General features: G+C 38.7%; 1 protein-coding gene and 1 non-coding gene across 2 annotated transcripts in view; both read right to left on the reverse strand.

The window, feature by feature from the left end:
• The window catches only part of jef (major facilitator superfamily domain-containing protein 6 jef), a 33,759-nt gene extending 18,182 nt beyond the window's left edge, over positions 1 to 15,577 (reverse strand). The window contains exons 1-4 of the mRNA XM_089236580.1: positions 15,304 to 15,577; positions 2,759 to 4,368; positions 2,317 to 2,586; positions 1,592 to 1,688 (exon numbers count right to left, since the gene is read on the reverse strand). Of these exons, the coding sequence (XP_089092706.1) occupies positions 1,592 to 1,688; positions 2,317 to 2,586; positions 2,759 to 4,135 (1,744 nt within the window). The 5' untranslated portion in view covers positions 4,136 to 4,368; positions 15,304 to 15,577. The remainder of the gene's footprint in view (positions 1 to 1,591; positions 1,689 to 2,316; positions 2,587 to 2,758; positions 4,369 to 15,303) is intronic.
• On the reverse strand, positions 14,468 to 14,540 carry TRNAR-CCG (transfer RNA arginine (anticodon CCG)). The gene has a single exon. It is a non-coding gene; the product is annotated as a tRNA-Arg (tRNA).
• Positions 15,578 to 23,451: the final 7,874 nt, after the last annotated feature.

Consider the following 23,451-nt stretch of genomic DNA (forward strand, 5'->3'; position numbering starts at 1 on the left):
AGAAGCGGTGCACTATGGACGTACCCTAAGGCGAGGAAATATCTATTTGTATATTGTCTTGAAAATCCAGCATTTTCTTTAGTTTAATTTCCTTTAACTCAGTTTTCACATCCGTCAACTCAGATTTCATTTCTCGCAAGATGTCATCGTTGAATTCGATCGATTTTTTAAGTTCAGAGATTTCACCACGTAATCCACTGCATTCCTCGGAAAATTTATCAGTGATTTTTTGATACATCACACGCATTTGTTCCTTGAAACATTCATACATTGTTAAGTCCTTACCCTCCAGGGACTCACAGGTCTCGCATTTCCAATTCTGCTTAGTTTCTTCCGGCAACTTTTTAAAATTCGAATCTGAAAAACCAACACACTTCCGAAAACCATAATTGGTGAAACAGGGTTCCGATGGGAAGTTATAACCCATCAAACCCCCTTCATCATGACTCTGCCAATTCCTGTTGCAGTAGTGCGCTTTTAACCTTCACACAGTGCAGTGTGCATTTAGACACAGCTTTGTTGGCTGGAAGCCGGCCACTACATTTTTCGCAATTTTTTTCCATGATGAAATGTATAGTCAGATTGCACTATGAAACACCTAAGACCGTAGATTATAATTTTTTGATCAACTACCAAATTCTCATTTAGATAATTTGCTTCATAAGTTTTTAGATTAAGATTTTACACATACTAACGAATTCAAAAACCAAGTCAAAAAAATGAGCGAGCAAAAATAAAATAATATCACGGACCATAGAAAAAACACCTGCATCGACTCGTACAGCGTGTTACCATAGACAAAAAAAACAACAGTGTTTTTGAAACAACTAGTTCAAAACAAATGATCTAACCTGGTACTTTGGAGTACCGTCAGGATATAAACGGTTAAAATAATCGAAAAAAAGGAAGAAAGGCTTTTTATAAAAGTTGAAAGGTTTTTTTTTTCAAATAATTTTTTGAAAAAATTCAAAATTGTATAAGATTTCATGATTAATTATAGAGAAATTTTAATGCAATGATCAGAACATATTCAATAGTTCGATCTGAAGAATATTAACTAAAATTAACCACAATTTGGTGGTTAATTACGCAGCATTATCATATCATTATATAATGCGCAATGATACTGTATTTAGCAGCTTTCGAAACCTCAATTCCGAATATACAACATAGTGATTTTTACATTCAGCGAAAGGGTTGTTTTTGGTACTACATAATTAAAATGTGAATTTCCGCCTTTTGACCTCTTCGCACCAGAGATACACATATGTGTATCTTCATTTTTAACGGTTTATAATGATTTTATGTTAAACAATTCTTTTTTCAAGTTAAAGCTTGAGGTGGGCGTAAGTGTGCCTAACAGCAATGGTATTAGTAAAGATATCAACCCTAATTAATCGATTAATTTTTTCCATATTTTTCTCTTTTTAAAGAGAATTTTGTCGTACAATGAACACAAACCAATCAAAACAATGTTTTAATGGTTAATTTTGGTCCAGGCTTATAAAGAGGTCAATATAACTTCTTTCTCCCTAACGTCTGCTCTCAAGCTCGCTGATGAAATTTGAGAAGAGTAAAATTGAACGCCTACCTTGCACAAATTCGAACGGCAACACCCACCAAGGATCACGCAACCAGGATATGTATAAGAAACGGCAAATATTCCCAACCAGACCAATGCACAAAACCTAAATATAATAGGAAAGGTTTATCATGATACGCTGGAAAGAGCAAAGTAATATTAAGTACTTTGAATGATATATCACAATATATCAGAATTAGAGAGGACTAATGTACAGGGTGCATAGCTAACTCATCGAATCGCAAATTTCTTGCGAACCGTTGATTCTAGAGGTATACTTCCAGTTAGAAAAAATATCCAAATAACGTGTGGACTTCAGATGCGGTCATTCATATTGCAAAGTGTTGTGTAGTTGTTAAAATAAAAGAATAAAAACTAAATTTTAACATAGACACCTTGTATTCAAAAACCCAATTATAAAGTTGTTGCCTTATCTTTCCTGTGGCCAAAAAAACAAAAACTTTCGTGTTTCTAAGTGCAATATTCGCAGAGATATTTGAATTTGCTGGAAACAGCATTAACGGGGGAAAAAGCATTTTCCGTTAGTGTAATAACTATACAACCCCTTGCAATATGAATGACATGCAAGGTCCACACGTAATTTGAATACTTTCTCTAATAAGAAGTATCCCTCTAATATCGCAACGGTTCACCAGTAATTTGCGGTTTGAGGAGTCAGTCTAAGAACCCTGTATAGTATGATTTATATAACTTGTAGGGAATCTGCAACTCACTTTCGTATGTCCAATCTGCCTGATGAACTTGAAGCTAAAGAAATAAGCGAATATTTCTGAGATGTGGTTGATGACTGAAGCCACGCCGAATAATGTCGGAGTGCCTCCGAGATCTTGTAGATGCCAGAACAGAAATGTAAACACGAGGCCAACGCCGAAACCCATGAACCAAGTGACGTAAAGGAAAGCTCCATAACGAAGGTTTGCGAAAGTCCTCAGGACAGTTAGCCATTCTGGCAATTGGCGCGTCGTCTGGGCGAACACTGTGCTCTAAAACAATATGAAGAATAACACTAAGATGTAATGGAGAAATTTCTTAATTATTTCGAATCACACAGAGATGCTATTGCAGTATAGATTTTCGTACCAGGCTGCTTTGACAGTGAAACAGTTTGGCATAAAATATATTTCATTTCGAGAAAAGTAAGCATGTCGGACTCACCTTTGCAGCTGGAGGTTCTTCTTTCTTTGGAGGTGGCATGGGAATCGGACTATCGTCGATGACGGTTCCCTCTGTCAGAAACGATGGCAAACCGGTTCCCTTCTGGACCTGATTCGTACCATTTTCCACAACGGGCTTCATAGCGATCTGATCCTCGATCGCATCGTAGTCGAAGGTAAACTGGGTCGCGGCAATAAACGCACAGCCCATCAGAACAGAGAACGTCGCGAAGCAAATCGTATAATTTCTTTCCTTCTCGTGTGGTCTGCAAGGATGGTCTGGAAACGCCGTGGAATGATCCAGAGCGATTCCGACGAAAAACATCGCCAGGCCCCATCCCAGAGAACCGAACATTCTTTGCCTGCCGTAGTTATCCGTGTTGTCTTCTAGGTAGGAGAGAGTCGCCGAATCGGCCAGAGTTATTGCTGGTGCGCTGAAGAACTCTCCGAGGACTACGAGCAGTAGCAACAAGAAAAACGTTTCTTGTACGTCTTCCCATTTATATACAATGGAACTGAACGGAGGAGAAATGTAAGAGACGTGCTTTTCCTGATTGTAATTTAAGGTATACTCCACTGAACTAGGAGATTTACCTACCACGTGATTTGGTGGTAGATTCTGCTTGAATTTGTCATCATAGTAATCCGAATCCGTCGATTTTTGTTTCGATTTCTCCTTACGTTTATGATTCTTTGTGTCTTTCGAGGGTTCTTTGGTTTTCTCGTCATGCAGAGGTTTCGAAGTGGTCTCATTTTCAGCGCTGTCGTAACGTGAGAAATCTGATAACATCTCATCTTGCCTCACAACTTCGGGTTCATATAAGTAATTTCCGTACTCTTCTTCGTATACGCTCCTCTTGTCCCGATCATTTTCTTCCGGTACGAAGAGGAAGTGGTGCGTCTCGTTGAATACTACGCATGAAGATGCGGGAGGCTGTATAAAAGCGAGGGCTAGGGTGAAAACTATCCAAGATACCAAAGAGCAGAGCAGCATGATCTTGCCCTTGTGGAACCTATCGGCCATGCCACCCCAAAACGGAGCAGATAAGAACTCTACGAAGGGGCGTATCCCAATCAGCAGTCCACTCTGGGTTGGGTTCATGCCCATCTGCTTGAAATAGACAGCCAGTAAGGGAAACAACGAACCGAAAGCCGAGAAGAAAAAAAAATAGAAAGTCTTGGCAATCAGCAGGTCTTGATCGACGGAAGTGCACAGGCCATCGATAATATCTCTTCGGACACCGGCCACGTTCCTTCGGCTATTGGGGTTGTTGTTATTGGCGTTATTGGTTGTAGGTAAGAACTGGTCTTTACCCATTTCTGCACCCTGCTGATGCTGGTGCACGGGCGCGTCTTCTAAACCTTTCATTTCCACCATTTTTCTTTGCTCAACGATTACTTGCTATCCAGCAGTTTCACGTATAAAGAATAGAATACACTTTTTTTTCTTAAATGACTTATTTAACACCGTCTTATGACCACAAAGTGATGCATCTTAGAATTGTTTTAAGAACCTCAAAAAAGGGGGGTTGGTTTTGAACTCCATTGAGTGGTTTTCTTTATAATTGGCGAACATTGTGCACATCAGCTCATTCGAAACGGAATAACAACCTGCAAAAACGAGAAGTTAAATATCTGGATAAATAAATCGCATACACACAAAAAAAAAAAAAACAACAACATTATGCTGTAATTTAAGAGAAGAGTCATTAGAAACAACAGTATATATTCTACGGTATTTTGAAACTCCAAGCAGTAAATCTGTTTAAAAGTTAAAAATAGATTCACGTACTTTTTTTTTTCCAAACTAAAGGAGAATTATAATATTTTACAAATTAACTCATTTTAATAAAAACTGAACAAGCTTCTGCATAATTACTGAATTTGACGGCGTATAAGAATTAATTTTCTTTCGTAAGTTCTTTTAAAACTAATTGTATTAAATTTTTTTAATGAATATCTTTGAAATTTTTCTCAAAACTAGCGCGTTTGTTTATATGTGAATACATGCATCACCATGAAATGTTTGATTGAATATACAAAAGGTAAGGGTTGTACGCAAGTTATGTGATCGTGGTGACATTAGTTTCTGTTTGTTCTTTAGTTTTAGTTATTAATCATTAATCTCTTAATAATGAGGAATCCATAAGTGCTAAACTAAGAGTACTAAGCAGGTGCAATCGAATACGTGAGAAAGAAAAATGAATGTCATCACACGAAGACTATGGTCTTATACACCGGCAAATATGACACACAATAGTGAAATAGGTTTCTTGTTCAACCAATAATTTAAAATTTCATCAGCATTTTCGTTAGATGTTTTCTTTCTCATTTTATTTCATGAAATTTATTTTTCATGAGAAGAGCAACTGTGGTTTTTAACTCGTAAATGCTCAATTTATTTTTCTCGAACTGTTTATGTATTGAAATAATGTCACTTTTCAAATATATATAACTACTTTCTTTGTGATTCAAACACTAGTAAGAAAACAAAAAATCGAGTTGCCAACCGCAAGGTAAAAAAAAATAAATACAAACATTTTAACAAATAAGCAAAATCACAACTACACAACAAACAAAGAATTACTGTCTTAATTGGAACATCTACCAGCAAATTCAAAACACAAAAATGGAAAAAATATGACCTCACCTTATGTACAAAAAGGCGACTCGGAATTTTTATCACCAAACTGGTTGCAGTAATGAACGTTCAAACCGTTTACTACTGACAATGTCCTTTAAAGTACCACTTTCTTTTAACCCCCCCCCCCCCTACATTTTGTTGAAAAAACTTATATGTCAATGGATCACATATTCTATATTTGAAAGACCGATGAAACACATATATATTAATTAAAGTATATGGTTTTGATCCAGTCTATATAAAATTGATTTTCTGTGTGCGTGTTCTCTATACAAATCTACAATTTTAGATCAATCGTCGCAACATTTTGCATGTATACCAAACGGGACCAGACTTGAACGATAGGTTACTTCAAAAGTTCACCAGAGCAGAGTAAATGCCCGAAATGGGCGAAAAACTGTCGTGCAAAAATTGTTTCTCGTCCTCAACCGCCCATCGTAGAGGTATAGTTTCAATTTAAAAAATGCTTAAAAGGCGTTTGAATAATATTCGCTGCATAAGCTGCACATATGACGTCACTAACAACAGAGAACATCAACTACGACGACAAAACTGAGAATAAAAATGTTCATCGCCATCTGATGAACTCAATGATTGCCTCAAATCATCAGCACTCTACTTCCCCAAACACCAACTCTGGCCAAATCGCTACATTGCAATTTACTGCCATTAGTGAGATGGGTTGGAAGTGAAGGTGCTGTCTATCGGTGGTCGCCTCGAGTTTGTTAGGACATCAACACTCTGGCACGAAGTTAAAAAATTATCATTATCCACCAACATGCGAGTTGACCAACTGCAAAATGACTCGGCACTGCTATCATTTTCACATCAGTTGATTAAACTTGCCAATGGAAGAATTCCCGTAGACCCAAGCACCGGACTGATTACGTTCCCAAATGGATTTTACCAGTTGTTAAACTCAGTTCAAGAACTTGCAAAGTCCTCCCAAACATTCAACAAAATCACGAAACCATGAATGGCTTTGTGAGAGTGCGATTCTGGCACCGAAAAATGAGTGTGAACAAGATCAACGAGAAAATCAAAAAAATTATTCCAGGAGACTCCACGTATTATAAATCGGTTGGCACTGTCACAGACACGGCGCAGACAGTTCTGTATCCTGCAGAATTTCTGAACTCTTTTGGATATTCCGGGTGTGCTACCATACAACTTGACCCTCAAAGTCGGAGCACCTGTAATGCTTTTAACAAATTTGGAGACACCGATACTCTGCAATGGCACCAGAATCTGCGTGAAGAAATTTCACAATTACATCCTTGAAGCAACGATTCTAACTGTATGTGCCAAAGGAGAAGACGTCTTCACATTCCCAATTATCACTGAAGAAATGCCATTCGCTTTCAAGCGATTACAGTTCCCGATTCGTTCAACTTTTGCCATGACAATCAACAAAGCCAGTTGCTTTTCATTGGGAGAGCAAATGCGTAGAAGAAACGATTTTATTTTACGTAATACAAGCGAGACATGCGTACGCGTCGAATGAACATATACATACAAGGGAAAAGAAGACACAAGCAAAAAGTCACATAACGGATCAGATTCGCCATCTGGAGGTGACCAGTGGGATTACAAACGTAAGCTCGTACTATTCCCAACATCCTCCCCACCCTGGTCAACCTCCAGAGGAATTACCAATTGAATTGGCCGTCGAATTTCTGTTCCACTGGCTGTACTTAGGATACACGAACGAATGTTGTCGTCACGACCTTTGACGAGAGAAAATACGCGTGCCTTCGTCCACATGTGTCGAGGTCTTGCATCTTCCTGTAGGAGGACGACATCTCCAACTCGTAACTGAAGACCTTGGCCTTTATTTTTCACTTGGTGTGTATTCTTTCCTCCATCGGCTCCAAAAGTCATTCAGTGAATCTTGCTGCAGTGACCACGATTTCTTGAGGTTCGGTAGCTCCAGGAACCTTTTCGTGAGAAGGAAGGGTTGTCAGTCGTTGTCCAACCAGGAAGTGGGCAGGCGTGAGAGGTTCTTCGAAGCTATCATCTAACTCGATATCTGCTGCCAATGGTCGACTGTTGACTGCGGCTTCAATTCCAGCTAACGTAGTCGTCAGTTGTTCGTCATCGAGAGATGCGCGACCTAATGTTTTCCGTAAACAACTTTTGACAACACCAATCACGCGTCCCCACCAAGCCGCTCGAGGGGCTATGAATTTTCAAGTGATTCCGTGGGAGGCGTAGTATTGGTGAGCAGAAGGTAAAGTCATGGCACCCCAAAGGACGGAAAGCTCACGATTTGCGGCGTGAAAAGTCTGCGCATTATCCGAATATACAGTGTTGGGAACACCTTGACGAGCAAGAAAACGTGAAAATGCCAGCAAAAACTTATCTGTAGAGCAATCCGTGACAAGCTCGAAATGAATCGCTCGAGTGACAGCACATGTAAACAAGATATACACTTTCACTGAGATAGAGCTTCTACGAACGTATAGTGGGCCAGCGAAGTCTATTCCCACGACACTGAATGGTTTTGACCGGGTGACTCTATCCGAAGGAAGTGGTGCTTCAATTTGAGCCGGTGGCGTGCTTCTAAAAATTTTTACAGAAAAGACACTGGCGTAGGACACTTTTAATAACCTTTTTTTTTTTTTTTTTTTCAAACCGAGCACAACTCAGGTCTATTGCCATAAGCAATTTACTACCTAGTGAGTTGTGCCGGAAGTGTAAGTGCGTGTACCTAACAGTTGAGTGCGTATCTAGTGTTGTGTATGATTTTTCAGTGCTGCCATCTATATCTCAGAAGTGAAGTGAGCGATGTGTGACTGAATATTTGTACTGTTTGTAGGACTGTTGCTCTCTGCGGCGAGACCGGCTCGCATTTGCGCCTTGAAGTTGGGAACCACAGAAACCCAACTTCAGCCGACCACCACTGTGGTGACGGTGGGGCTCGAACCCGGGTCCCCGCGATGCGAGTCCGTCATTATGACCACCACAGCGGCACTTTTAATAACCTGTCGACCTCGAAGAATCCAGTAATCATTTCGTAGTTCTGATAGCACCACTCTCGTGCTCAGATGATGGAGACGAATATGTACGTGGCGAATGAGCAATTTGACAAATGGGTGTGAACCATCGAGTACCAAAGGATGTTTTTCAGCAGCTGGAAGTGATGCGAACTGCAAGCGACCACCAACTCGTATCAGATTATCACAAAGAAATGGATGGAATTGTGCAATTTTTCGAGTCTTTTGGAAGTTGTTTACCATGTCGAAGAGCATCATAGTCAGACGGAAAACAATCTATTTGAACTTGACGAATCCAATAACATTTCGCGTTTTGGAGTTCTTTTGCTGTTAATTTGCCATGAAGTTTGCAAGACGTGCGACAGCTGTATATGAATCGTTGCATCCACGAGGAAACCCGAATAAGTTTCGCGTAAGAACTGAAACGAGAAATGTCAATCACTGGGGGAGACGTGGATACCAACATTGAACTTTTCACAGTCTGACGAATTTCTGTCGAAGGTTGCTCAACACTAATATTTTAAGGCCACGCAGACTGTGTTTCAATGAGCCACGTAGGTCCATGCCACCAGGTGTCCAAATTGCGAAGTGTAGTGGCAGAACAACCTCTAGAAACGTAATCCGCGGGATTCGATTCGCCAGGGCAATGTCGCCATTGCGTCGATTCAGTGTGACGTAGAATTTCTGTGACGCGGTTGCACACAAACGTTTTCAATTTGTTCGGATCCATCCCAGGGTAACTGTTGAATCGGACCACAAAACGGCTTCTCGTGCATCGAGATCGGTTGCTGCACAAAAATAGCTGAGTAAACGAGCAGCGAGAAGTTCCAAGTCGAGGAAGCGTGATCTTCTTCAGTGGCGCTATGCGGCTTTTGCTGCAAATCTGTCGTAGCACCTTCGTGAGTAGACCGGACATATAGAACAGCACCGTAAGCACGTTCGGACGCGTCACAGAAAACATGAATGGATGCTTTGGAATCGGGATTGTAACCAATCCAACGGGGTAGTTGGCAACTTTTGAGAACATGAAAGTCCAAAATCCATGACATCCAGTGGTTAGCAATTACGGCAGGTAGGATTTCATCCCATGACAGATGTTGAACCCAGGTGTCTTTGAAGAGTAGTTTGCCGCGAGTGCTGAGAGACGCATAGATGCCTAGCGGATCGTACATGCGAGCGATGGTATGGAGTAGAAGGCGTTTCGTGCATGGCTCACCTGCAACAGAGTCAGCAAGTGAGGAGAAATCTAAACAAAAATGTGTCGTGCACCGTGTCCCATGGTATACCGAGTATTCGGGATACAGAGGTTGTTTCGATACCTTCAGTCGCCCAGATCTCTTTCAGCACCTTTGAACTAGTAGCCCATTGGAAGACTGATGATACCCATCAAGGCAGCCAAGTCTCGGTAAAGTGTGATCACTTCGTCGTGCGTGTAGCCGCCAGCAACAAAATCGTCCATGAATAAACTGCGATCCAGGTGTTGAGAAGCGTACGGGTGTTGTTCAGAGAATTTGTTCGCCAGTTCACGTAGCGTAGCTGACAGTAGAAAAGGGCTGCATGCTAGACCGAATGGTAATCTCGTGAAACGATAGGTCAGCACATCATTTGTTAAATTCAACGAGTTATTATCATGATCAGTCACTGTGCGAAACCAAAGAAATCTGGTTACATCTCTGTCTTGCTCGTGCAAACTAAGCTGCAAGAACGCTCGACATCCATCAGTGGTGAGAGCTATTCGGAACATTCGAAAACGTAGTAAAGTCGACAATGTCTCAGGTAGTAGATTTGGACCAGTCTCAAGAGCATCATTCAGAGATGTGTGTCCGTTGACATGAGACGATGCATCAAATACGATGCGACACTTTTGCGACTCAAGAATGGTCTTCTTCACTGCGTGGTGAGGGAGATAATAAATTCTAGGACTTGACGATTCTGACGTGGCCGTTCTCGATGTAACGTTCCATTTGCTGAATGCACATTTCCCGAAAAGGGCGATCCTTATCCAGACGTCTACGAAGAGTGTCAAGGCGGCGTGAGGCAATAGGCCGATTGTCCGACGTGAGGCATACGTTTTCTTTCTACGGTAGTGAAACGACACGACGATGGTTCTCCAGGCTGTAAGATTCGTGGAAATCTCGCAATATTTTTGCTTCAGCAGTCGAGAGTGATTTTTCGTTTACATCGGTGATTCCCATGGCCTCGAGTTCCCAGAAGCGTTTGAACGAGTCATTTATTTCTTCAGCAAAAGTAGTAGCCGTGCAATGAACGGTAGTGTTGTTCGAAGGAGGAGTGTGTTGGACAAGAACGTTGGAACGGGTATATGTCCGAGATGAGACGGAACAAGAACGAAAGTGTCTGACAATTTGACCGGCGAATCAGTTTTCACTATTTTCCAGTAATAATCGCTACCGATGAGAATTTGAATCGGGATGTCGTCGGACGAGTGAGGATCCGCAAGCTGAATTCCGCGTGAAGTAGCAAATGCACCAATGTCTACCGGAGCCGTAGGATGTGAGCGTAAGAATTATTGCTTTCGAACGCAACCATCGGAATCGATCTGTTATCCCAAATGCTAGATAAGAAAAATTGCACTTGACGTCGATTGTTTTGGTACAGCTTCGAATGCAACTAATAGACAAGTTGACCGATTGCAGCACATGCAATTGCAGTTCATTCACTAAACTGCTGTAAATGAAGGAGGTTTGACTTCCGGCGTCTCACACATCGAGACAATTTGCAATTTCCGTTGGGACCGAACACCCAAATACGTAAAACGGGGCGACACATCAATTTTACCACCAGCAGTAGAGGCTTGAAGTGAAGGACAAATGGATACGTGATGTGTCCTTTTACAGTTAGAACAGAAAGCTCTAGCACGGCGTGGGCAAGTTTTAGCGTTGTGCGAACGGTTAGTACACAAAAAACAACGACGAGTTTCTTTTAGCTTCTGCACTCGTAATTGAACATCAGTTATCACCGAGCAATTTTGGGGCCAATGATCATACGATTCACAAAATGGACAAAACGGTGACGGATTTTTCTCGTTACGTCTAGTGCGGACATGAAATTAGTCGGGCGGAAATTCGAAGGTGGCAAAGGAAACTCACCTTACACTTTGCTTGATAATCCGTCGATTTCTTCACCGAGAAACTGCATCAGCTTGGATATGTCCATGTCCGAGATATCTTGCCGTTTAGAGTGGATAACTCTACACCGTTGACGAATGTCCGTAGGAAATGTGCGAAGGATCTTCGGTGTCAAAATCCGACTGTAGTTATCGACATCTTCGCCGAGTGATCGGAGAGCTTGAATATGGGCGTTAATTTCCAAGTAGGTGTCGTTGAGAAACTCGGGCGATGAAGATGTCGAAGAAATCGATGTGGGTCTGTATGATGATATCCTTCTTCACCGTCTCGTGGGCTTCTGATGTGCCGCCGATTCCCTCGACGAGCTTCTTGGGTTCGTTTTGTAGATACCCCCGTAGAAAGACGTGTTTGTCGATGGTTGACAGTTGAGGATTCTCTTCGATCGAAGAGGTGAATTATTGCCACAATGTCGGCCAGTCTTTTAACACAACCGCGGAAGGGCTCTAGGCGTACTGTAGGCACCTTGAGAGCACATGGTGATGAAGTCGATGTAGGTTGAGCTGAAGCGGGAATCGAAGTAGCAACCAGAGGAGGCACCGTCGTTGGAGACTTGTTGCGTTTTCGTAGCATGGGAACAAGGAACGTTTCGCTTACTCGGCGTATTCCTCGCATGTTTCGATATCGTAGTCCTCGTCGGATATTAGAGCGTGAATACCGTCGTCAAGGCGAAGTAATTCGTCCAATTGCTCCGTCAAACGAGCAACCACGAAGTCGGTTTCCTTCCCGGCACTGTCCAACGTTGAAACGAATCTAGTCACGTTGGCGCGCACCGTTGTCCGTTTCCGATGGAGCGTCGTTAAATTCTCCTGATCCAAAATATTCGTTCCGGCGGGTTTCGTGCACCAAAATATGTCGGGGCCGAAATAGCTTTTCATTGGGAGAGCAAATGCGTAGAAGAAACGATTTTATTTTACGTAATACAAGCGAGACGTGCGAATGACAAGCGAGACGTGCGTACGCGTCGAATGAACATATACATACAAGGGAAAAGAAGACACAAGCGAAAAGTCACGATCAGATTCGCCATCTGGAGGTGACCAGAGGGATTACAAACGTAAGCTCGTACTATTCCCGACACTTGATGCAGAAATTTCTTTTGATTAAGAAATAATTGTAAAGCTATACATATATAATTATTTTACGGGGCGGGCAACGTCGCAGGGTATCAGCTAGTATAATATAAATATAGAAAGCTATGTAAGGGAAAGAATAATAATGACGCGTCTAAGTAGTGCTTTAATGTATGACTTGGCACATTGAAACATGACTTGTCTTTTAAACTCACTAATTTTTCATGCTATTATAATTGAACATATCTAATTTTCGAACTGGTTCGAGACAGTATGTTCTAGTCAATGCGCAAGTAATTTGTTTTGAAATATGTATAAACAATCTTTCGCAGCAGTATGAGTTGTGATCTATTGCAACATGTCGATTTCTTGCTCATTTTGGTATACTATGACATTATATTTGAGAATTTGTAATCGGGTTTGTGTGTGAATATATACTCCAGCTACCGTGTTTATAATTACTTATTATTAATTATTTTCTTCCTCGGGGGGGGGGGTACTACATAATTCCTGCTCGCGTTATGTTAATGGTGCTGCCCGGAGTATAATGTAAGCTATAATTCTGAAGTTCTGAAAAGGAAATAATGTAAATTGTCAAGTTATCATAATCGTAATGTAATGCAAATTGTTAACCCCGGGGGCTAATGGTGATCCCTGGGGTAGGATGTAAACCTTTTCTTTTTTTTCCATTGCTATGTATAAATGCTCCCTCCAGGGAACTCCCGTATGGCGAATGTGATTCGAGACGGGGTGAGGAACTGATACGTTGTTGAATGTTGGTATTTTGATTATAAAGGCTGTATAACTATTTTACGATTACTAGATGACAGCGCAAGTGTGGGGCAACTAGTTTTTTAAGTATGCCAATTGACAAGAGTTTTCAGGAAACAGATAGTTTCTGGATATTATGCCGAGGGAAACTCAGAAAGAAAAGTCATAAGGTCTCCGGCGGCACTCGAACCCAGGTTCTCTTGCAAATCATGCTACCATCTACCCCACTCGAAACACGACCCTAACGTCCTCTACTTCAGTGCCTCACGCCACGGTACACGAAATAAGGCAGTCGCCTTTTGATCGTTGATCATTTTTGTCGCACCACGGTCATTTTCTGCACACGAGGGCTAATTAGACCGGGACCTACAATTTATTGCCGATTCTGAACTGTAGCCTTTTTTTTATACTCATCGAGCGGTTGGTGCGCTAACCCATCGATGAGGGATTCCCTGCGGTCATGTCGCCGTTTCTGCTGTACCCTAGTGTCAGAAAAATTTTCTAACAAGGACGAACCGGGTATCGAACTCGCGAGACACCTCTAAACATCGTTTGGTAACATCCTTACTTTAGGCGAGTATCTTATCGACCTGTGCAGTCACCTTTAATTTCAGCAAATGCCCCCCCCCCAGGTGGGACGGTAGAGAGAGAGAGAGAGAGACGACTTTTTCTTCAGCCAAATATATCTAGGAAACAATAAATTTCAGTTAGATGCTTCGCCCCGTAAAAGTTTTTGCAGCATCACACAAGAGTGTTATGCAGTGAAACACTACATTTACAAAAATGTTCCCTAAAAAATGTATGAAACAAATATTATGTGGCTTTCTTTCCTCAACATATATTTGAGAGAATTAGTATTTTTTAATTTTTATTGTAAGCGTATGGTGCTGACGAAACTTTCACGCATCAGGTTCATTAATTGGTTGTGCGCTAAAATAATGTTTTGAAAAAATATTTTGTTTTTAGGCCTTAAGCGGAACAAAAATGACCTACCGAAAAATTTACGTGATAATTATTTCATTCTTTTTCATAATACGGTAATTGAATGGTCAAAGTTCTCCGGGAAAAAAAAGACTGACACATCGCTCCCGGTGGGACTCGAACCCACAATCTTCGGCTCCGGAGGCCGACGCCTTATCCATTAGGCCACAGGAGCACACTCCGATAAGAAATCAATTTGATATAAATTTATCAAATCCTATATTACAAATATAAAACGTCAAACATTTTTTGCATTTTGTGGAAGATGAATTACCACACTAACTTCATCATTTCATTCGGCCTCCGAAACCTTCCTCCCCGAAAATCACGAAAAAAAAGGGCAATATTTCATAATAATCACCGATATTTACGCTCAGAAAATATGATCCATTCTGTATTAAATATGAAAAGGGTATTTCAGGAGTTTCAGTTACATACGTGCGAAATTTTCAAAGAACGAGCAAAAAACATCTTAAAGTTTTTTCATAAGTTCGTGAATTTACCGATCGATTAATTATGATCATATGGGATATATATCTCCGCGAATACCATTTTTTATGTATTATATATATAAGCATCTGTCTATAGTAATCATATTGCATAACAGTCAAAAGTTCAGCTATAGTTACACAGGAATGTAAGCCGCAAGATGAATTCATTATTTTTATTCTAACACGAAAATTTGCCTTGTTAATATACGCCATCGGATAATTTCCAGTCTTATATAAGTCTTTTGAAAAAAAAAGAAGAGAAATTCATTATTAGTACCTCGTACACAACTAGAAAAACAGCACTTCTTCAGTCTCGCTAGAAATTTCGTTAAATCTGTAAAAATCTGTAACGTCCTTTAAAATATTGTTGTTAAGGATAAACTAATTTTAGTTCTATCTTTAGAAAATATAATAATGGTAAAAACTTATATAAACTCTTAGCATTACCTGCGGACACCTTGAGAGTCTTAGCGATTGGATACAAGTCTGTATCGCAGTATTCACTTGATGTAACATCATCCAAACGTACAAATTAAAAAAAGATCGAGGAGTTTTTTTCCTTCAATTCACTCCCTGTTTAGTTTCACGATCAAAAGTTGTACCGGAATAGATTTAGTTTTTTCTCCCGTAGAGAAGATTTAGAAATAGGTTTGTTCAAAATTCATTCGATCAACCTTTAAGATTCCTCTTCTACATTTTCCGAACGATAGGGGAGGGAGAGCGCCGGGAGAAAAAAAAATCAATATTCTGTTCTCTCGGAATAGTGTTCAGGTGCACTCTCGTTACCGCCATCTAGCGCCAAGATCTGCAAATAATTGAGTTTTATCCCGGACGATTGAAAATTTCGGGAGCACTAGCGATTTTCTGTATTAGCGCCATCTGGTTGAATTTGATCAAAATAAACAGTTGAACATATTGAAACCATAATTATAAAATTCAACCGAAAAAGAATCTCTCTCGATCAATGACCGAAAATTCTCCAATATGTATTTCGATGACATCATCGTTTGTGGTACAACAGGACAGGAACGGGAACCTTGGAATGTGCGCCTCCAAAGACGATCTTAACTTGAATTAAGTACACATTCTTTCAAGAGTTTATCACATGACATGTTTTTGAATTCAAAAACATTTCCAAAAGTCCGGTGATTATGAAAATTCCACGTCCATTAAATTCACTCAGATTTATTAGCATGGGTCACATGCTATATTCAAGATTGCTACCCGATATTTCTTCAATTACGTAAACCCCCCACGACAAATCCTTCGAAAGAATTTGAAATTCCGATGGTGAGCAGCATGGGAAGCAACTTTGATTAATTAAAATGGAAATGTCGAGTCACCGCATTCCAACTCCACGTGATCCAAACCTAACACGTATGCTAGTCCAGTAGGTGTTGCCGTAATCATGGCATACAATGCATCATCGATCGTCAAAAAAGACCTATATATCGCATTCTTCTCCATACATTTGACTGGTCGAACAAAGCAATTCACAATTTGATCATGGAGTATTAGCTATTGTGTTTTTCACCTTTTATCATTCCTTCAACTGCTTATTCGGAAAACATTACAATCCTGCGATGGACGATTGTCTGCTAACAAGGATTTTTCATCCAAATTCAACGTTTACTTCAAAATGGTAGTTTTCTTTGTAGCATTTGATCATGACATCACATTCGAGAAAATTGTCGAAAATACAGAACTTTCATCTATTGTGGTTCAAGAACACCCACTTCAGAATCTTCTGGCATCAAAAGACTGTCTTTTCAATTTCGTGTCTCTTATGTGGTTTATTTTAAATTTATTTTTGTTCTACTAAAATTAGTACTACTGGTTGAGGCCTCTTCATGGTTTAGGCTATCTAGGTTAGAGGTGGCCAACAGCTGGCCCGTGAAGTGATTTTGCGCGGTCCGGGACAAGGTAAAAGTACCGTGAAAAAAATTAAATTTGCGACCATTATTTGAACTATCGGTTCCAACAGCAGATTTCCTGATTAACAAACTGCTTACAAACTTCTCATTTCTAGTGACGAAATTCATTTAATAACTAATTAATTCAATTGATAATGGAGCGGCTTATACACACAAGTTGCACCACTGATGCGGCCCGCGACGCTATAGCTGACCATTATGTTGGTACGCGAAGAGAAAGAAGTTGGTCACCCCTAATCTAGGTCATCAATGGTTGTTCCCTTTCTGGAGAAACTAGTAGAAAATACTGTCCTCCAAGTCACCCTGCAATTCTTAAACATTTCACTAATCACACAACCATTAATTACCAAATTAATTCAATTAGATAATTTGTTATCCAAATCTCCAAACAATAAATATACCTACCAAAGCAAACTTCTATCAAGACTAACTCTAAATCACTAAGATCTGTAAACAAAATTTTGCAATGGGTTCATGTAATCTTAAAACGCAGGTTATGATAAAAGTAGGAGGGGGGGGGGAGAAAGACGGGGCTAGTTATTATGAGAGATTTGGGCAGAGTTTGAATCACGGAAGCTCAATCTTGGACTGAACTTGAATACCTCTATATTTCATTCACAGTGGCTATGGAGTCATCTGAAATAAAAAAAATTGGAGCATATACCCAAGTCACCCCGATAGTCATTCAAGTCACACCATTTGACTGCACCTCAAATTTTGCTTGCACGCTAGAGAGAGTGTAACACAATGGATAGTGATATTGAAATCACACGAGTAGAGCTCGGAAACAGATAACGAACGGCACAAGCTTATTGTCATAGAGTGTGTTATAACGGAATCACATTTTCAAGCTTTATAATGAAATTTCCTATGCGTGCAAGTACGAGAGGGTAGTAGTCTTAGGATTTTAATTATTTGAGTATTAACTGAGAGAACCTTTTGGCTAGGGATCAACATTGTTAAGATTGTTCCTGATACTGTTTTGTATATATCTCAACAGATTTAGGAATCTGCTAGGGGAATATCTTTATTTTGCATTTGGTTCTTACTAATTCCGACGACCTTTTGAGCGTGTTGTGGTAGATATTTTTTTCATTTTTTTTTCTACTAATAAATGTTGTTTTGTTAGTATTTTTTTCAACATTTCCTGGGATTGTATCTGATAACAAAAGATTTGTCCATTTTTTTTGGCGAAACTGCTTTGTTCTTTTGAGAGAAAAGTCGGCTATGTCTTTTTTTAAAGATCGATTATAGAATCGGTTGGAGTGGTAAACCAATGGCTTGTGAACTTCGAGAAAATTTTTTCTCGGTTTTTGGGATGTCATACCTTTCGTTCGAAACAAAAGAACACTGTGCGGTCAGTGTGTCATCGTGATGAATTCACATCACGACGACCTTAGTTTGAACCCCCACTGGTGGAACAATGGTGATCATTTGGTTTTTCCGCGACTTACCAACTTTGAGGCAGCAATACGAGTTGGTTTCTCATTTGGAAAATTCCGCAGAGAGCAGACAGATCTTCAACATAATACAAATACTCACATAAAAACACTTCGGGCATCTTTTACTCCCAATTTAGAAGAAATATGGTAGCACCACTAGAATACGAAACACGAATAACTCTGGTGTTATACGTTTTCTTAGAGATACGCATACACATTCGCCCGGAATACACATTCTGGCATTTACCGAACTGTTTTCTACGATTAAGTAGTGGTAGTATAGGCTGATTAGGGACAATTCCGAGTTGTGTCGTGTGGAATTTTTTCTAATAGGGTTGTAAATGCATGAAATAGCCTTCTGTTGTCGTGAATCCTCCCCTACTCCATCGACACAGTCAAAAGGAAATATCATTCATGAGAAATCGAGAAGTTACCCGTGCTTAAACGAATAACGATATTTTAATGGGCATTGTACTTTTATAACTCAACTAGCTATAATATCCAGTTGAATTATGTAAATACAATTATATAATCCAGTTGAATATCCAGATGAAAACCTCTATCCCGGGTTTTCCCCATATACTGGCAGCATTATAGAAGTAACAAACCATTGCAAAGGGCTATACATGTCTGAAACGCATTGTTTATGAACCAAGGTAACTAGAGTAAATATTCCAAAAGTCATTATTGAAGCTCAGAAACTATCGTTGCCTGACAGTTTTTTGCCTATTTCGGGCTTTCGGCCAGCTCTGGCGATTATTTTAAAGTAGCCTATCGTTTAAGTTGGGGCCCGTTTGGTACATATGATAAATTTGGCGGTCTAAAATTGAAGATTTCTATAGAAGAACATACGCACAGACACACAAAGAGAAAATCAATTTTATATTTGTATAGTTTTGAATTTGCTGTTTTTTTTGTGCTAAGGCCATCCATATTTATTATAGGCATCCTTTTTTATGCCTGGTTTTTAAAATATTTTTGTTTAAGCTACTTTGTGGGGCACCGATACCTCAGCGAATTTTCGTTTAATTGTTACGGACAAAAAATGATAGACGCAAATTTTACTATTTAATTTTTTTTTTGATTGTGTGTGTGTGGGGAGCCACATAAAAACTTGAATTTTATTTCTCCCCTAATAAAATTTTTTTGGGGTTCAACTATCACAAAAGAAATCTGCTCTCTTTGTTTATGTCATTGTTTATGTTTTACTTACATTTTAGTCCTTTCACTAACACATTGTAAAAAAAATGAAACAATTATCATTTAAATTTTTAGGTAGGCCATTTTAGTTCTATATAATGAAGGCCTTAAAACAAAAAAAAACGTTTTCAAAAATTATTTAGCATACAACGAATTAAACCTGCTGTTTATTGTTTAATTTACAGAGAGCTGTCCTGTTAAAATCGTGTATTTTCCGCTATCCCACCAGCCAAAACTTTGTTTTTAAAATATCGCACCTCTTTGAATATCAAATTAGGAAACTGTTCTATTTTTTTATGATATTTTGGAGTTTCTGAATTTTTTAAATTGATGTGTGCGCGTGTGTGCGAGATGTGTGTTTTACGAGTTGTATACCCTAATGTGTGATTTGTAATTTATTACTTGTGTGCATGTTATCTTTGTATGCTATCCTTGCATGGGTCTGGGCCCCGTAGGAAAATAGATTATTAGTTTTATTAATTAATTAACCTTGTACTTGAGAGTTTCGTCAGCACTATACGATCGCTTGCAATAAAAAAAAACAATTCAAATATCACCGGTGTTCATGCAAAATGTCGTATGTAAAAATTGCACTTTTCAGGATAGCTGCCCACTAGTTTGAATACATAGGATAATTTGCAATAATGCTATTGAGCTGGCGTCAGAAACATATGGCATTTTCACGGAAACACGTGTGAAGAAGTGGCCTAAAAAATGAGTATTTTGACATATCACATTTTCTACGAACACCGATGATATGTTGAATAATATATAAGAATGAGTATTTATTTATTTTACCGCAAGACATCCATCAATTTTTCATAAATTTGTTGCGGAACATTTTGTGAAAGCTTTGTTTTACTGCATTACAGTACTTGTGCAATGCACTTTTACAGTGGCGAAACATCTAACCCAATGCTATTAATTAACATATTTAAAGAACTAGTTGTTCCCAAGTTGTGCCGTCATCTAGTAATTGTAAAGTAGTTATACGAGCCTTTACGTATAAAAATACTCGCACCCAACAACGTATGTAAGAGATGTTGCAGGGGTTGAAAAATTAATGGTACTTTGAAGTACCATCAGTAGTCCCAGGGTTGAAATTGGAGAGAGAGAGAGAGAGAGAGAAAAGAGTATTCTTTTATTATCTTTATTTTTAAGGTAGTACCGTATATTTCTTTCGGAAATTTTTGGCGAAACATCCCGTAAAATAATCTTTCAATTAATTTTCGAAGTTAGATTGAAGGAGCTGCATCTGATAATCAAACGAAAAAGTTGTTATTGGTCCATATTTCGGATCGACAGACAAATTCAAGTACATTCATTTTAAGTACATTCAGTAAAACGAATAGTTAGTGTTCATAAACTGTAATCATGCATTATTTCAACTTTTGTCGGAAGTTCAGATTTTGGCTGACGCGTATGTTGTGAATGAAACAAAGCAGAAACAATCATAAAACGAATACACATTCGTATACGTTACAAATTTTATTAAAAAATTAATATGAAATTTCTTTTTCGTCTCATGATATAAATTACTCATCTCCATTATGCTTAACTGCACGTTAGACTTCGTACACTACAGTACTGTACAAAAAAAAGTTTTTTCCCCAGAATTTTTTTTTCATATATATTCATAGTTCAACATTTTTAAATATTATGTATTTCAACTATCGCCAGAGAATGTTCACAGAGAAGTATCAAATTGTTCTGACGGAAAAAGAAAACAAAACAACATTTTTGAACGAATAACATACATATATTTTAAATACGCGCAAATATTAATTGTACACATTTTTCTCTCATTTTAATTCTGTCGAAAACTTAAGCACATCGATTCCGGAATTCTTCATCAAGTTATAAATACAGTCACATCATTCTTGTTCCAAGTCATCATCATATTACCACTCGTGCACACACAGACCATCGTACTGATTAAATGAGTAACAATTGGCACATGGTCTATTGCGTAACAATCATACGGAAGAAATAAAAACAGCGGATCATTTGTTTCTAATCTTCTATGTGTGTTCAACCCAAAATTAAATATACTTATTCAAATTTATGATAACAAATCGATTCTTCCTAAGCTAAAAATTAGAATAATGCACATGCGTTTTATCGTATTTAATTTTATTCGAAACGTTCAGATGATTTATTGAATGCTGTTCTTTTTAAGAAACACAGATGGTTTCGTGTCACTTGGAATATTATTTTTCGGAAAAAAAATTATTCCCCAAATAATTTGAAAGGAAATGTAATTTATATCAATAGAGAAGAGATTGGGGGAAAAAATATTTGATTCATTCAATCGACGATGAATGGGGAGAGACATAGTAAAGAAACACGGCTATCCTACATCTTTCCGATACTCCTCTAGACCTCCAGACCGTCTTCAGATTGACCATTGCATTATTGGCTGCACGTCTTTACCGTATTGGTGCTATGCAGAGCCATCTGTGTACCTCGAGAAGTCATCAAATATCTTGCCTCACTCTTACTCGCAGAACTGTGATACAGTGATACTGAGAACCAAGGAATAAACTGTAACTATCTTTCATCAGTTTTTTTTTACCCTGTATTTTGCGTTTCGAATTCTATTTGCAGGTTTTAAGAATACTTTTCCATGTACTTAGAAATAAAGTATTTTGATTTTATATCTCAGCATGACATGAAGAATATAATGTTTTGTGCCCATTAAATTTTCATTAAGAAGATAAAGAAATAAGTAAAGCAAAAATAACTCTGAAGCAGAACTAATGAAATGAGGGGGGGGGGGGCATCCTCTAAAGACACTTATAGGCCTGGGTTTCATGACTTGTCTTCAGGGGAGAACTCCTATGCAATGGTCTAAATTAGTGCTCCTCATATTTTTGGGATCCATGGCTCCCTTGTCTTAGTCATAGTTTATCCGCAGCTCCCTTGGGTAGTTCACTAGATAATTCTGCATCCGTGTAAAAGAACCACTTCAAAGTACTCAGAACAGGAACACGTCAATACAACCAGCACGCCACGACGCCTCTGACGAAGGTTGGCGATGCTCCTAGGAGCTCCGAAGCACACTTTGAGAACCACTGGCCTAAATGGATGCGATGGTAGGTTAAGGCCTAACAGTGTACGAAGACTGCCGTCACTATGTCTCCCGCATTACAATATTGAAAAATTATGGTGAAAATATATAAAATTTTTTTTTTTTTTCAAAGATGTGTGTTAAAAATGAAGAAAAATAGAAAGTTAAAAAAAAAAAAACAAACAAACAGAAAAATACACAAATCTAACCCTTTGAACGGCTTGACGAGATATCTTGCATCCTTTAAGGCCTCTCATTTCACCATTGACAAGCCGAGATATTTTGAAGATTTCTCAACAAAACAATTTCCCCCGTATCTCTTACTTTGCACCTACTGAAAATCTAAGCCTTGTTGGTTAAAACAGATATGGCATTTTGAAGGGTACAGTGATTACTGCTGTGCTTTTTTGAAGGGGTTAAAGATACTCCTACGTTTCTTATTGATGCTCGTTGATATCCACGAAATAAAATTTGTGGAAACTGGCAAACTTTGCTACCATCAGCAGCTAAGTATTGATAACAATATTATTTTTATCAATTCCTTTTCCCTTTTCCGATCTATTTTAAAGATCTGGTCAAAATGATAAAAAACTATTTAATGCTCGTCAAATAAGATACCCAGAAAGAAAATCGCACGCTATTAAATAATAATTACATAAATAAATTAATACCCTCGATTTATGAAAATAAAAAATTTTGGAAAGCAGCATTCATATTTTTAGAACTGTTATTATTATATTAGTATGGTATATGTTTTTAAGGGGAAATATTTCACAAAAAATTGTAATTTTTCAACCCTTTGAAACAGCGCAACACTTTACAGCGCGAAATCGGTAGTAAAATTTCATTTATTTCAATAAGTGCTATTATCAACTTTTGCATCTTAATTAGAAACATAAGGAAATAGTTATAAAACAGTTTTAGAATTTATATGTATTTGATCTATTTG

Source organism: Pholcus phalangioides, unplaced genomic scaffold (genome assembly GCF_987345545.1).
Source record: "Pholcus phalangioides strain wild (caught in Gottingen) unplaced genomic scaffold, Ppha-v1.0 ptg000009l_1, whole genome shotgun sequence".
Classification (NCBI taxonomy): Eukaryota; Metazoa; Arthropoda; class Arachnida; order Araneae; family Pholcidae; genus Pholcus; species Pholcus phalangioides.